General features: G+C 41.8%; 1 protein-coding gene across 1 annotated transcript in view; it reads left to right on the top strand.

The window, feature by feature from the left end:
- The first annotated feature begins 10,291 nt into the window (after positions 1 to 10,291).
- Dcbld2 (discoidin, CUB and LCCL domain containing 2) overlaps positions 10,292 to 17,171 on the top strand; it is a 68,000-nt gene continuing 61,120 nt past the window's right edge. The window contains exon 1 of the mRNA XM_036204163.1: positions 10,292 to 10,777. Within this exon, the coding sequence (XP_036060056.1) occupies positions 10,582 to 10,777 (196 nt within the window). The 5' untranslated portion in view covers positions 10,292 to 10,581. The remainder of the gene's footprint in view (positions 10,778 to 17,171) is intronic.

Genomic DNA, 17,171 nt, shown 5'->3' on the forward strand with positions numbered 1-17,171 from the left:
ACAGAAACCTGATAAGTAGTCCTAACTTGGGTTTCTTTTTTCTCCTCTAAAATAAATGTATTTATAGGAAGTAACTCTAGGGTAGGTCCTGATGCCGTCAGGATTTCTAATTCTTTCTGTATTTCTACTCTGTAAACTTTGTCAAATATCGTCTGTCTTTGTGTTCCACATGACCCTTTGTACCTCCAGGATGTCAGGGAGAAAAGAGTGTAAGTGGTATCACTGTGTAAGCCTTTCCTCCTTCTGGAAGTTTCCTGGAACCTTCCTGGATGGATTCTTATATTTTACTGGTCAGAACTGGGTCACTTGGACATCTTTACTTGTAAAATACTTTTCATGGATGCGTATATTCAACAGAGTACTTTGCCATCCCAAATGAAATTAGAAGTCTGTCAGGAAATAATAAAAAATGACAATTAGACTGTTAAGTAATTGTCACTAACAGATTCCTTATTAATCAATATCAAAATGTAGAAGAGGCTGAAAATTGAGAAAGAGAATGTATCTGTGTTAAATACTCATGTGCTTTTACTGGTCCATTGTCCATTAAGCTGAACAGTGAATGATGATTTTTTAGGGCTTAAGAACATGACACAGGTGTATACAATGTATCTCTGATCTATGTATCCTGACAGATAACCTGAACTTTAGTACATGGAATTGCATAGAATTGAATGATACCAAAAAATGGTGCCTTTGCTGAGGACTGACTGCTACAAAACTCTAAGACTTTTAAATGTGTCTCTTTTTTATTCCTTAACATTTCTGAGACAAGATCCCATATATATCCCTCTTTTACAGATTATATGTACTATACAATGGGGGTTCACAATCAGAACTTAGATTTGAACCCCAGATATATAATCTGGAATCTTGTGCACCTAAGCAGGGAAAATGGCAGGGTAGTTTTGAAATTAGGAAAGGATAAATAAACATTACTAAGATGCTTCGACATGGAGTGGTGGTGATGATGTCTCCTCAGAACACATCCACAACTAGAAAGAAAAATTGAATCTAGGAAAAAACTAAAAGCAAAGCATGGGATAGAAAGTCATACCTAAAGTCTAAACAAGAACAGAATTTTTGTCTAAGTAAAAAAAGGATCACTATTCTTTTATCCATATATTGGCGATTTTTTAAAACCTTCACTGTAGGATTACTACAGTTTTGTCTACTGACGTGAGACACTGAAATCAATATAAAAACATCCCCTATTTTCCAGTCTCCAGCAGCAAACAGCTTGGTAACTTAAGATTTAACCAGGTAAGTGGGATAAATTTCATGCTTTTATGTTGCTCTACCAGCTCTGTAGAAATTAGCCTGCTGTTCTTCAGAACGACATAGCCCTAAGCCAAGGTATGCTCTTGTCCGTCAGGAAAGTGGTTGTTAAAATGTAAACTTTGCCTTTGGACTTCAGAGTGATAGGATGGGCACAGTCACTGAATCAAGCCTAGGGTACTACAGTGTACAGCATGTATACAATAACAGTTAAGCCCATGCATAATACCGATAGGACAGAATGTTCCAGAATCTCAGTGAAATTTCAGAACGGTCTATCCTTTACTATTTCTTTAGATACCCACTGTGACACCAGGGTAGAGAAAGGGCAAAGCATTAAACCAACCTACATTCAGTTACCTGACCACAGCTTAATTTTTAGCTGTAATTCTTAAATTCCAGCCTTTTGCCTCAAACCTCTTTTAGACTTACATTAACTAGGTTAAGATAAGGACTGCCAATGCATTGTCTCTAAACAGTAAATTCAGCCCCACACAACTCCATAACCTGAGTTCGTATACTTTTCAGTATTTCAGACCTGAATTTATTTTAATGAAAATTTAGAACATGTAACAACAGGGGCATTGACTAACACAGCTTTCTAGACAGCCAACTATATCAAATAAGTGTGCAACAACCCAAATGCACTTTAATTAGATACTTCACTTGTTCCCAAGTGGGAGTAAGCTTTAGAGACAACCTTACTCACTTAATGATAGAAGCAAAATCCTTAAAATAGCATGAAGTGTGATCAAGTGGAAAGAAAAAAACCACAAATGCTCACAGTAGACTTCCCTTGTGTGTCAAAATAGCTAAGTTCTGACCTAATCACTGACTACTGTGCCCATACCCGCAGACAATTATATCCACCTCACTGAGAGCTAGGAGACATCAGCAGTACATTCATAAAATGCTTCATATTGTGTGATGCTTGTCCCTTTCTCTGTTGGTGGGAGTGGCTGCTGAGCATGGGAGGTAGTGGTTCCATTAAAGTTAATGATTAAAAGTTCATGATTCTTCATTGGCTGCAAGAAGGTACCTCATCCTTGTCACCAGCAGCCTTTTGGAGAAATCCAGTAAATGGAAATTGTTATGGGTGATCTACTTCCTTAAGGAGGAGAGGTTACTCTTCAAGCATCATCTCTGACCTACTGCTAAGGTTTAGACACAATCTGTAGCCTGGCTTGCTGCCCATTTCAGAATTAGGAAGAAAATCTTACTGTGTAAAGAATTCGAATGTTTCATATACAGAATATATAGACATGGAAGTTAATGAATAAGTTGCAGAAGAGAGGGCATTAATACAGACTATATTTTTATATTTCATTACACATAGCTTAACTGTTTCATTTTGTTTTCTATGAGTGAAGAATTGTGTTACAGTTTCCATTCTGGGCATGTATAACATTAGTTTCTCTAAATTAATGGCTTCTATAACCATCCTGAGTGGTCACATGAGTTTGTTCATTTGGAGAGAATTTCAATTTAATTAAGCAGTGCTGTAGATATTATTAAAATCTGGGGCTAATTCAGTTTGGCTCTCTCGTGAGGAATATTATTTTGGGGGTGATTTAATTAATGGCATGCATATGTGAACTAACAGTAGCTATAGCAAATATATTCATGAGTGATTTATGTTGTGTTTGAAGTACTTTCTGAATATTACTTTTGAATATAAGAGTAATGGAAAATAACAAAAAGACAAAATTGAGTCCTGGATTACCTGTTTGATAATATATTTTGGAAGAAAATAAACTCACGTCAAAATATTTAAATAAATATTTGGATGGGTGCTGTTCCTATCTATGCACTTTGTGCATAAACCCTAACTATGCAGGAAATGCATGGCCCTTTGTCACTGCCCAACTTTTTGTGACTTATTCTGTGACTTTTACAAAGGCCATGCTACTCCCTTTCATTTAGTCCAGTTAGTAATACAAGCAATGTGCATCAAACACTATTATACACACCCAACATGAATCTTTGGATCCACAAGTGTATGTGAAACATTGATTTAGGAGCAGCAGTAGCAAATGACACTATATAAGTGGTAAGAAAATAATTTTATTTCTTCACAATGCCACACAGACTAGACATGCCCTATCCTTTGAGATGAGAGAAGAGAACTAGTATAGGGAAATGATACTCTCTTTTGTTTCTCTCCTAGAAGTTATCGCAGTCAGCAGTCAAGCCTTCAAAAGAAATAATTCGCCTCTCTCCTCTTGTGCTGTACGTTAGCTGGGAACCAAATGACAGTGTGTGTCAGTCAAATGCAATACTTACAATGGTATTAAAATCTGACTCTCAATGCAGAGTGTCGTGGAAAATTAGGTTAATCTGAATAATATATCATTTCCTTTCCATCCACAATCTATCATCTTGCAAACCACGGTTAATAAAATGTCAAATATAAAAAAGAACCCGCTTAAATGAAAATATACATCTTCATCTCATTTACACGTTATTGTGTTAGGCAGGCTAACATTAGCTTGCCTGTGAATGCAGCATGAAAGGGATTATACACTTGTTTTAAAGACCTTACCTCTTCATTTCACACACCAAAGGATTGATAGTAGAATCCTATGTTATTGACTTATTTTAAACTTAAAGAATTTAAACTAAAATTTGATTCGAGGACCGAAAACAAATAGTTGAAGGAAATGACGTGTGTATTTAAAACTTACAATTTCCATGTCTGTTCTCTTGGCTCATAGAATATTTAAAATTGATTATATTACTTACTTATCCTAGTATAATAGGTATTAGCTGCCTAGAAGATTCCAAATTCTCTAGCTAGCTATGGCCACCTTTTCAAATATACTAACCTAATACGAGTTGGAAATCCAGTTTCTTGTCAAAAGGGTGGGGAGTGGCATGGAGATATAAGTTTCTCAAATTTATGGTTCTAATAGTCCTGATCTCTCTTTACTTTATCTCTTGAGTATACTGCCCTTTTCTACGTACAATCAGTAAACTGGATAATACAATCAGTTAAACTGTCTTGATTGTATTTCCTCCCCAGTGCTGTAAGTTTCATCCAAATCAAGGCTATGACTAGCAAACTTAATGGAGACTGGGAAAGAAAGCAAAGAAAAGATTGCAATATATAATATGCAACAAATGCCCTGAAATTACTTACTGGATCTGTCTATTATTATAGCATCTATTTAATTTATTGTGTGAGTTAGTCAGCTATGACAGTCTTACCATGTAGTATGCCCTAGCCTCGAACCTGCCCACCTCCCATGAGGCTGAGATTACAGGCATGGACCGTCACTCCTGACTTCGTCCTACTTTTAAAGGCATCTTGGAACTCATACAACTGGACAATTCTATTTCTCCACTGTTGGCAGCTGCAGCTCCCTGCCACATAGCTGACTGGCCTTATCTCCGCTGGTTCCATCTCCTTCTGGATAATGTTACCTTCATTGCTCCAAGGTCCTGCTTGCTTCCTCCACCGAACAGAACAGTGGTTATTCTTTTAGCCCATCCACGTAGGCACTGCTGATATGAAGTTAGTTACTTTGGGAGTTGCTTTTCGAGCGCCCCTTAAGGTAAATTTCTGTTCAGAGGGAACATTTCCCAGAAACCGATTCTGTATTCATCAGCTTCGTTGTTTTCTCCCTTCCCCACATTATGGAGCAATTTGGAAATGGAGGACTTAGAATGTATCCAAGCAATAAAAGACAGCAGCGGAGCTGGGGACATGGCTCAGTGGGTGAAGCATTTACCACACAGAGATGAGAAGATCTGAGTTCAGATCCCCAGACCGCATTTTAAGATGGGCGAAGCAGCACACATTTATAACCCCAATGTTCCCATGGAGATGCGGGGGGTGGAGTCAGTACAATCTCTGGAGGCAATAGGTTTGATAAACCGGAGTAGGAAGTGGCAAACAAGAAAATCTGTCTATCAAACCAAACATGGTGGGAGCTGAGGACCAGTACCCAACGTTCGCCTTTGAATCCTAATTGCATACTTTGGCAATACATGCCCACATTCACACACACACACACACACACACACACACACACATTTACACACACAAGGGTAAAGAAAGAGATTGGGGGGGGCAGAGTGGGGAAGAAGGAGAGAGAGGCAGACAATGAAAATGTAGCATTTTTCATCTTTAAATTTATAATAGTATTCAGCCATTTTCTGTAAATGGACAGAGAAACTTAAGCCGAGGTCTGAGCCTTACCGGAGATTTAACAACCCTTCCAGCAGGCGCTCGACGCATGCGCCTTATCCAGGGATGTTATAAAACAACTGAGTTTCTCAGGTGCTAAAGAGCATCTCAGTTCTGTACTTTAATTCTTAACGGTTCCCAGCAAACATCTCTACAGGAAAAGACACAGCATAAAGCCATGGCAGCATGCAGCTACTTTACCTCTAGCACACATTATCCCAGACACTCCGATGCTTCTAGTATTTGTATTTAAGTGATATGTTAACCATTCATGTATAATTAATTCTCTCATTTCTAGGCAATTTTCACCGCTCTCGCTACTCTTCACGCCTCCAACAGAGATAAACAATGGAGTGAGGATTCTTATTCTGAACCGTGGGAGAATTAACCAGTTAATTTTATTTACTTATTTTACCTTTGGTGGGGGGAAAAAAACAAAAACAAAACAAAAACCACCTAATCCCAGGGTCTTCTGTGTACTAGGCAGGTACTCTACCACCGAGCTACACTCTCAATCCCAAATTGCTTGTGTTCCTAGAAAAATAAAAGGAGTAAGAATATGATGGAGAAGGAAAAAGGAAAGGGAGAAAGTTGCAGAAATATAGTAGAAAGGAATCAGAGTGGTCGATAACACTGAGGTTAATCTTACAAGAAAAAAGTCACAACTCATAACCTACTTGTAGGAACTAAATGTCTTGTATAATAAATATATAAATAAAGAGAATGGACACTCCTGCTTTAAATTTGTTATAACAAGGATCTTTTGCAATAGTTGATAAATGTTACGAAAACCTGAGAAATAAACCCGAGAACCTTGTCTGAAAAGACAAGCTAAAGAAACCAGCCACATAAAGGGAAAGATCCGTCCGTCCAAACGACTTCTGTTCACCAAAGGGATCATTAGCAGAATGCAGACACTCAGCAACAAAAGTGGCTGTAAACATTTGTCCCGAAAGCCCACAGGGCAAAGAAAACGCTCTTGTGAGAATGGCAACCAGATCTTAGGCCTCCAGTCTTTGAAGTCTGAAATATTTCCCTAGAACCGCCATAGGTTTCTTTTTCTCTGACCTCGGGAAGATCACAAACGCAAACTCTCCTTCATCCCCGCCCACCCCCACCACCACTCTCAGCTATCCTGCCAAAAACACAGCCACTGATAAAGTGCACCAGTGATTCATTACATACCATCCCGGCAAGGGTTCCAGTATAAATGCCATTTTAAGCAAGGCTCTTATGTTTTATTAATGCTTGAAAGACATTTAACAGCAATGATGGTGCCAAATGATTCTTGCCATATCATGTCATTAAAACCCAGATGTCTGTCTGCAGGGACAGGAGCACAGGCCGCCAGCCCCAGGGGCTTTCCCTCCATTCTCATTTCCTGAGCTCATTTACAAGATGAAATTGTGGGGTGTGACTCTTCATATTTCTTTTTCTCTGTGTGTCAATTCCTGTTTCTTTTTATTGACTAAAAGCAGATGAAAGAAAAGCAAAAATAAGGACATTAGGGAGGAGAAGAACTGGTGAGTTAAAATTCACACTGGCAATCTGTTTCTATTTTTAAGTGTCTTTGCATGGAGTAAATATGAATTAAAATGATACATACTTTAGCTCCTAGTATTTCATATCAAACTGTTCTTTCTGTGTGGTGTTTTCCGTAAGTCCTAATCTTCCCCAGAGCCATATTCAGAGCATTATTTCATTTACCAGCCAAAATAGACAACTGTGATGGCTGCAGGTTCTGGCTCACGTCCAGGAACTCGTGTGTAATGAAGTCTCTACTCAGTTTGGGCTTGTGCTGTTGTTTTGCACTCCTGGGAACCTCTAAAGTTCTCACCTTCTAGAGATTTCGTTGGAAAGCTGAGGGGCCAGGGTTGCCTAGGGGACACATGTTAGCTTCTAGCTATGATTCTTTGGCCTTCTACAAACATGTTCTCCTTGAGTCCTGATTTTCAGAATCACCATCAGTCCTGTCCCTAGGTGGGTGAGGCTCATGAGCGAAATCATCCAATCCCCCTTGTCTCGGCAGAAGTCAACCTGCAAGGAAACTGAGTCCCAGAGGCAAAGGAAATGGTGAATTTGACGAAAGAAGTATTCAGAGAGTGGGAGAGGGAATATGAACCCAGTACTCCCTGCTGGGAATTATTAGTTTCGACATGAATGCCTGATGTATGACTTTTGAGGGAAGTTCCTGAGAAAAACTTCACTATCTAGCAGTAGCCTTCTGAAGCTGGTTGTACCACCATAATCAGGAACGGAGAGACAACATGGGCAGCACATTCACTTCTCTCACGTCAGTGCTCCACCTATGGTTTCCCATGTTGGGACATGGAGGGGTGCTTCACAGCTGTTCTCCTGCCAGACTTCCAAAAGCAAAACTCAGGAAGCCAGAGCATAAAAGAATACAAAATAACAGGCAGATGGGCGTTACTTTCCAGAATACAAAATAACAGATGGGCGTTACTTTCCAGACACTGGTTACTCCGCTTTCTTTCCCTGTCCTGTCCTCTGGAACCTTGCACCACGTTATTCTCCACTTTGAGAACTCTTTAAAAATACTCAACAGAGATAAAACGCGAGCCTGCCTCTCTCTCGCTTTAGGGGTATTTATTAACAAGAAATGCGGCCCCTTTTCAGGCTGTATTCCCCTGCTGAGCCACAGCCTCAGCTTGATCTTTTCTAGAAAGGTTTCCATACTTGTGCTAGCTCACTCTGCTTCTGGTGCAGTTATACAGTTGGAAGAATCCTAGCCAGAAGCTTCAAGTATTTTGCTGTGTCCATTCTGTGGCCCACGGTTATCATTAGCTGGCCATATGGAAGGGCTGGTCCAACAAGTGAGGGGCATTGTTTCAGGAACTGTCTATCACTAGAAGCCTTGGCTTCCGACTGGCTGTTTGCCAGGGCAGGTAGGTCCTGATATTGGGTCTGTCGGTCCCTACCTCCAAGTTGGCACTGATGACAATGGATCTGTTTAACTGTCTTCTCCACTAGAATGTAAGCTTCTCTTACTGAACTCTGTGTGACTGGTGCCCATACTGGACCTCTCACGCCATGGCTTTTTTGATACCCAATAAATGCTTATCAAATACATTGAGTAGAAGCTTTATTGTGTAAGAAGTATGCAAAAACTTGAAAAAGATGGCCTCTAGAGTCCTTTCTAACACTCAGATCTTTTGGCGATGGCTGTCTTTTACATGTTTATGACTATCACATGTATTCACCAATTCCAGATTCAGTCTCCAACTTCTCAAACTGACATTTACATAACCTGCTTGTTATATAGCCTCACTTGCAGAGTGTACATGGCACTCTTTTCTTCTTAAAAAATTATTTATTTATTTGTTTGTTTGTTTATTTAGTGTGTATGTGGGGGGGGGGTCAGGGGAATGTTCCACAAGGCACATCTGAAGGACAGTGGACAACTGGCAGAAACCAGTTCTCTCTTACTACCTTGTGTATCCTGGGCATCCAACTCAGGTCATCAGGATTGGCAGCAAGGGCTCTTAACCAATGAGCTATCTCTCTGGTTTTGCATCCCAGTATAGATGCTTCTCTGCTTATGATGGAAGTCACATTTGACAAACCCACCATAACTTGAAAACACGGTAGGTCAAGAGTGCATTTAATACAAGCAAGGTAGCAGACATCCTGTGTCAGTATGCTGTAGAGCATCAGTTGTGTAGCCTTGAGAAATGCCCAGCTTCTGGGAAACTATGGCTCGTTATGGAAGCCAAGCTCTGGGACAGGGCATCAAAGCACATCCTTGCTGGTCCAGTGAAAATTAACCAAGCTGAACCACCATAAAATGGGAGATAATCTAGGTGCCCTGTTGTTACTTCCTTTCTTACACAATCTGTTCTACGTTACTAACTCTCTGTTTGTTAAGGGTATCATGCTCTTTTTAAGGGAGTCCCTATTAAAAACATCCCAGGTGATATCTTCTCTACAAATATATATATTTGCCATTGTGTCTGCTCACAGCCTCCATCAAATTGCCTATTAATTTGTACTTGTTTCATTCTGACTTGCATGGTGGGTTGACATTTCTTCCCCATTCCAGAATCTGCAAATTTTCTGTAAGGTGGCTGTAACTCCCGGAACTTCTTTGAGCACAGTTTTTACAGATACATGGCAGGCTCTCGACAACTCGGTAGTATAACTGGACCAACGTTTATAGATATTAGACTTAATTTGTCTCAGCAGCATGGGTCTTACGTTATACACCCCTTCCAAAGACCTCCACAGTAAAGGATATAGACAATATAAAAACTGAACATCACATCTGTAGTGGTCCCCAGAGATGCTACTACAACGGACTGCAATTTTAAAGAAGAAAAACACACTCTGCTGTTTAAAACAGTCCCTTACATACAGCTCCCAGCTGAACTCTTCCAGCATCCAGCATCCCACCCCTTCCAGTGGCCTGATGTGCAACGGGGGAGGAGCCATGAGCAAGTTGGCTCTGGGAAGCCAGGGAGCGCGGGATGGGGAAGTCCCGGAAGTCACTGACCAGAGAGTCTCGGCGGGTTCACTTTGGGCAGTGGTCCCAAAAACTACAAGCTCTCCAGCGGGGCGGAGACCGCTCCGGGCTGCGGCTTGGGGGCGGACCCGGATCGAGGGAGGCGGGTGGGACGCTCTCAGAGGTCTAAGGCGATTGGCGAACGCGGATGAGGGGCGGTGGCGCTCTAGGCGAAGAGCTAACAAGTCGACCGAGCAGAGAGCGAGCTGATTGGACGGTACGGAAGGAGCTGGACCAGAACTGGCCGTTCATTGGTTCCGGCGGGCCGAGGAGGCGTGGCCAGCGCGCGCGACGAGGGAGGGCGAACGAGTGGGGCTGGCCTGCCCGCGAGCCGGTCCAGCAACGAGCGCGGCGGGCGGGAGCGCGTCCCAGCTCGGCCACGAACCTCCCCTCCGGTCCGCCGCGCTCCGGCTGGGGGGTCTTGAGACGGGAAGCGCGGCGAAGCGACGCGGGCATCCGGCGGCGGGCGCGGGAAGCAGGGCGGAGGGGTCGAGGCGCGCTGCGCTGCCGCCGGGTCCTCGCCGGGTGCTGCGGGCCCCGGGCGCGCGGGGCTCCGCGGCGCGCGCACTATGCGGGCGGATTGCCTGCCGCCGCGATGGCGAGCCGGGCGCCGCTGAGAGCCGCGCACAGTCCGCAGGGTCCCCCAGGCCAGGCCGCGCCCGCCGCCACCGGCCGGGCCGCGCTGCCCGGCGCAGGCTGCTGTCCCCTCCCTCCTGGCAGCAACTCCTCCTCCAGGCCTCGGCTTCTCCTGCTGCTGCTGCTGCTGCTCCAGGACGCTGGAGCCCAGCAAGGTGAGTTGGTGGCCAGCACGGGTCGGCTTCCCGAGGCTCCTGGCTGTTGAAGGAACCTGCGGATGCACCCAGAGATGCAGCGACGCCACACTCGGTGTGCCAAGGGGGGTGCTCGGCCGCCCGGTGGCTCAAATTTGCGCCGCTGTACTTTTCCGCGAGGCCATTCATTTCTCTCGAAAGAGGGGCATGAGACCCTGCCATGGAGGCCTCTTTGCTGTCTCCTCCTAGGCTGATGGACGGAGTAGGAAACAAATTCAAAAGCATCCTGAGCTTATTAAAGACAGGTAGTGATCACCGTTCTTAAGCAAAGCGCCAGGTCCTAAAGCGAATGAAGCTGATTGCAGTGATCTTTGGAGCCTTGGCATGTGCAATTCGTTCTTTAGAGCACCTGCCCGTTATTGACGATGGTGGTTTGTAGATTGACTTGATCAAACACAGAAGTGACCCAACATCGGTCCTCTACCAAACGGGCAAACTTTTCCAGAAAGTGACAAAACTTTTTTAACATCTACAATTCTCGGAAAACCTTTTCCAGAAGGGGGCAAAACTGTTGGTTGATAAATCATCACAATGGAAAGAGAATACAGGACTGAACTTTTTAGAGTTGCTTTTTCAGGCAGCATACCACATTTTGTTTGGCATTAGTAGTTGAACACATTTCCCGTTGCTTTTCTCATTGCATTGCAATGAGGGAAGATAAGGACTGTGTTGTTACTTATTGCTAGGAGGAGTTTTTAAAAATAAAATGTTCATCTATAAGTCCAGCTTCCCGCTGAGTGCACATTTTTGTCAGTAAAGTGCATCCCTAAGGCCATGGGATTGTCGTGAGCAGAAACTGCTACTTTGACGGCCACGTGAGAGCGTAATTTCGAAGAGAAATACGTGCTTGGTAAAATGTACTCCTTCATAGCCACATTTAAGCTAAGTAATTTAAGTGTTAGGTGTGTGGCAGGCAGGTTTCAGTCAGCGCTTACTATATTAGATTGTGGAAGCCTCTGAAGTTTTGGCACTTATGCCTGAATTTTCTTCCTAATGGTGGGCAAACAGACCAATATGGCTTACAGAAGCTTAGTGTGTGGGAGACCCAGGAGTAAGTGGTTCGTTTAAATCAGTGCATTTAACCCATGGCTGAGGTGATCCCACCTCTAACAAAAGGAAACTGAGGCGCAGGGAATAGAGCATATCTTAATAGAGATAGGAATTTGACTATATAAGCAGCACACTCCCGTGTTTTCACATTTCTCGATGGCTAAGTATCTATATCGTGTTTAAAACAAATCTCCAAATAGTAGAGTTTGCTATATAGGAGACTGTTGTCTTTTGGAATATGCTATGGCCAAGCTAATGTAACATGCAACCTTATTTTTAATGACTTTGAACAATTTTAATGAGCCTTATAACAATATATTTGTCTGCCATCTTTCTTATGTAAATACCAGTAGAGATACACAAATAGAAATGATACTAGGGATGTTAAAAAGACATGATTTTTATTTCTTCAAAATTGGGTAAATTTTGTTTCGCTTATTTTTAATCCCTTTGTATCTCTTTTCTGTCTTGTTATGAGAATACACATTTCATAGATTAAGAAAATAAATGATAATAGGCAGTTTTACAAAGGGAAAGCCTAACATTTATCAATGATTAATCTTGGGTTACTAAATTAGTAAAATAAGGGCTAGTTTGGTCAGCATCTGGAAATTCATCATGAATTCTTAGAATACTCTTAGAAAATCTCTTACTCTAAGGGCCCTAATGACGTTTGCAGTGAGTTTTTCTGAAGCCAGTCTTAACTAGTGTGGCACATCACTCCAGGTCATCTGACATTCCCTCATACAAGGTGTGAAGCTCCTTACCACCTATGGACTTTTAAATATGAGAATGCCCACATGTTCCAAGTGGGATCTATACGCTCTAAGAAGCCTTGGGAAGAATATTGGAAAGATATAACAAACCATTATCAGCTATCTTTGGTGGTAGAATTGTGAGTCTTTTTTTTTTTTTTTTTACTTTTCCAAATTGTCTGCTGTTTGCATGTAGTTATATAATAATTAAAAAAAAAAAAAAACCACTGGAAAAAATGGTTTTGCTGAATGAATAGGTCTTTTTCCCCTACCTCAGCCTGGCTATGTTGAAATGTATTCTGTGTCTATTCAAGTGCATAAGTGCTTTTTTATCTTTCTGACATTGTTTTGAAATGATAATATCTATTACCTTTGTTCCAGTTAGTGCCATGCATAGCTGTTTCTCAGCAGATTTTCTGCTGAGAATGATTTTTCTTTCTGTTTGGCTTAGAATAAAATTCATGAAGGTTTTGAAAACTTGATAAATCACAACAATGTATCATAACCAGTATTCTTTAAATTTCTAAATAGATTCAGTTTATTTACATATAATATAGGCATTTTAGATGTAGCTTTTATATATATATGAATTCTAAAATTCATGGTAAGTTCATCTTCAAATCTTTATATTAAGTTTCAGATGTTTATATTAAGTTCATTTTCAAACCCTTTTGAAAAATACATGTCTTTTTAACAAAACTGAAATTAGTGGAGCTTGGCCTGATTGCATATTTGCTGCTGTAATAAATTTACATAATAGTTGATACTCTATTGTGATTGAATTGCTATCTCCAGTATACATTATGACTAGGAATGTAGGTCACCTCATCTCAGTGTCTCAGTAGTTCCTCCTTTATATGAAGATTTGTCTGCCTTGTGGGCTGGAATGTGACTTGAACATGATGGAATATCAGGAAATTAGTTTTTAAAATCCATTAAGACTGATTTGTTTGCAGACATTCATATGATATGTTGGCAAGGGTATTGATTTTGGTTTGCAATTTAATAACCTCTGAAACAAATCAGGTTGATTCTTTGAAAGAATCATTTCAGCTAGTCACTAATATTTGTAGCTAATGCATGAAAAAGTTTGTGCTCTGGTAGGCAGTTCCTTTATTGGCTTGTGTGGTGCTAAAGAAGTATAGTATTTGCCAGTTGTCATAAATGAAGAATTATTTCTCTCAGCAAAGAAACATTCTGTCATTATCAATATTAGGTTGGCTTTGGATTTTCTGTCTTGTCTTAGTTTGATAAAACACACGGACAACACAGGCATGCTTGAAATCCTAGCTCTTGGCTGAAACAGGGGAATCAGGACTTACTGATTAGCTACACAACATTGTGAGACCTTCCCTCCAAAACCTGTCAACCAACCACTAAACCCAAACAGGGCTCTTATGTAGTTGTATTCTGACACTGCCTTTATGACACTCTTCCTAATCATTCTCAAGTTGAGGAAGTAGACTCCATCTATTTGCATGTGTTTAATTCAGGTTCAACAGGTGCTTGTAGTCTTAAAGAACAATATAAGAATAAGACTTGAAATGGTAAACCTGAATTTAATACGTGCAAATAGACGGTGGCTCTTTGGAAGGATGTGGAAGGCTGGCCAAGATGAGAATGAGTAGGAAGAGTGTCATAGTCCCCCTGCCTAAACGTGATTGTTGAAGTAGGAAGTGAGACAAGTTAGCAACTTTCCGTGAGGGGCTCCTGGTTTGGTTCTGGACAACTTCGACACAGCTTCACAGCTGTGGCACTTTGCAGCCATGACACTTTGAGTATATTCTACAAGACGATGGTGATAATTGTGTAAAGTAAAAATCTTAGATGAGAATTATCCACAATTGTCTCTTTCTTTATCAGTTTTTTTCAGTTTCTTTCTAGTCCTTACATAGTTTCCTAATTTTAACACAGGTAAACATAATTGTAAAGTACAGCAAATTATCGAATGTAAAATATTATCACAAGCTGTTCAGTTTTTATGAAGCTATTACATCACTGGGACATGCTTTTTCATTATTTTCTTTTCCATTTTATTAAATTTGTCATTCAGGAGAGAATCTTTAAGGAAGTATTTCTCTTCAAAATGTTAGTTTGGAAAAGTATTTCATGATAATTTTCTAGGTCATTACTTAGGCTAAATCAACATAATTCAAGAGGACGGGAAATATAAATATTCAAATAAACTAGTTTGAATGAAAGCTGGAATAATATCCATTAAAGCAGACAAGAAAAATAGGGACTATTTCTAAAAGTTACTGAACTTCACTTACTCAATCAGCCCACACTCTGCAGAGTGTGTAGTTTTATTTTCATCAAGAACTGTCAAGAGTGAAGAGTAGCTGTGATGAGCTCTCAGGAGAGTGGTCACGTGTCAGTACAACCCTGTGACAGTGAGAGGGATAGAACCTCACCTTGTCTTCAGAGGCTCTATTCTGTTCAACTGGAGTAGGGTGCACGGTGGTGTGGATTAAAGCAGACGTTTCACAGTGCCTGAGAAGCAGAAGCCTCTCCTCGCTGGTAGTTTTACGTGGCTGATTGGCAGTTTTGAAGGATTGGCAGATGTTTGAGAAGTGGTGATCATAGTATCAACAGGAGGGAGTCGAAAGCCTTCTCTCTTACAGTGAGTAGCAGGCCTCAGCCGCTGGCCCCTGGCCCCATTCCTCCTTGGGGCCTATACCCTTTGTTTCTGCCCAGTCACTTGACAGATAGCTGGTGACTGGTTACTGCCAGGCAGCTGTGATCCCACGGAGCAGGACATTGCTCTCCATAGTGACTTTCCTAGCATCTGTCATTGCCCCTGTGGCACGTACAGGATACTGTCTACACTTCTGTGAGAGTCACACATTTTTTAACCACGGTCCTTCCCTTCATCTCTGTCAACACTTTATAGTTAGGGTATCAGACTGGGCTACTTCGTATTCCACTAATGGGCAATTTTCCGACATTTTGTTTGGCTGCCTGTACTGATCTCATCTCATATATTCATTGTCCTGTACTCAGAATGCCCTCCTGCCCTTTCCTTCTCTTCATAATCCTGAGTCTTACTTGAAAATCACCAAGCAGCATTCTCAGAAAGAGCTCTATAGGCATCACCACACACCTGTCTCCACTTTGGACTTTCCATGCTGGATTTCAAGTATTCCTGTCAACCGAGTGTTGTTTTCCTGTCCCTAATATTTACTGCACCGTCTGTTACTCAGAATGTTTATGTTAATTAATTGTGGGGTCATTTCTGCCCCCCCCCCACATGATTTGGTGTCAGTCCTTCAGGCTTTTGGCTTTTGGCTGATCCCCACTCATAGCCATGATTCCAGAAGCTTGGGCATTTATCTCATTCTCCTGGAGCCGTCTCTTGAACTTCACTGCCTGCTTGCCCAGGGCCCAGGAGTCTTACCAGTCTTCCCCAGGCCTCCCAAGAGCACTAGGTCTCTTGACTGTGAGAGTTCTCTGTCATGCTGGGACTCTGGATGTAGACATGGGTAATTTAGTAAAATCTTCTCTTGGATTAGCTGCTTTTAAGAATGATGAACAGCCCAAATCATTGCCAGAAAGGTGAACAAACTCCTGTGTCATCTCCCTCACATTTTGACTTCAAGTTTGGTTCTGATAATTGCCACAGCCCTTTTCCTTCCCGACTCATGGGAAAAAGTAGTTCAAGAATTCTAGTCCTGTCTCACCGATTGAGTCAAAGTTCACAGGCTGCACAGGTTTAAACCTGTCCTTCGGGTCATTCAGAGAATGAATCAGTATATGACCTTAATTCAGTCCTTCTACTCAGCAGTTAAGTTCTTCCCATTTCAGTGTGCGAGACCTACTTCTCCATTCGCTACTCCTGGTCCCCACACATTGCTGTTCATAGAAATTCCACCCTGCTCAATGAATGGAGTCAAATCTGCAAGTAGAGGACGCGGATATCAAAGTACAATCAGATGATTAGCCCGTAAATGGCCACAAAACCACTCCACACTCAATACTGCTCTTCCCTCCTGCTGGGACTCTCTAACTTTTGACATGACTCACTGTCCTTGAACTTCGCCCTTTACAATCATTTTGGATTCTGATTTATCTTGTCTTTCCTTGCTTGCCTGTGTTCACATTGTATCCTAGGAGCTTGCTGTCTGGATGTGAGACATGGCAAGGGTGGTAGATGTGTTTTAGTTAGGATTCTTTGGGTCCTAGAAACTGAAGTCCATAGCTGCTGGATGCAGAGGAGAACTTATTGGAAGATTCTGGGATAATTTTCAGAGTAGAGCTGTACTTCACTAAGCCCAAAGGAAAGCATACAGTTGTACCTCAGCCCAGGTTTCTCTGTGTAGAAGGGATTATGGTTGCTGGAAGTCTCCAAGATAAGTGCTAAACTGGAGCAATTCTGGGATTTTCCTTCTTGAGCAAAACCCAGAAATTGGAGGGAAGAGTGAGTAGGCACAGGGTGAGTCAGTACCCACCCATGGACCAGTCAGCTACCCAGGAGGCATGAGGTCATATAACTGTTCAGAACTTCCGGACGGTCACCTGCAGGATAAGGCAGTGGATAGTCAAGGCAGTCT

Source organism: Onychomys torridus, chromosome 12 (genome assembly GCF_903995425.1).
Source record: "Onychomys torridus chromosome 12, mOncTor1.1, whole genome shotgun sequence".
Taxonomy (NCBI): Eukaryota; Metazoa; Chordata; class Mammalia; order Rodentia; family Cricetidae; genus Onychomys; species Onychomys torridus.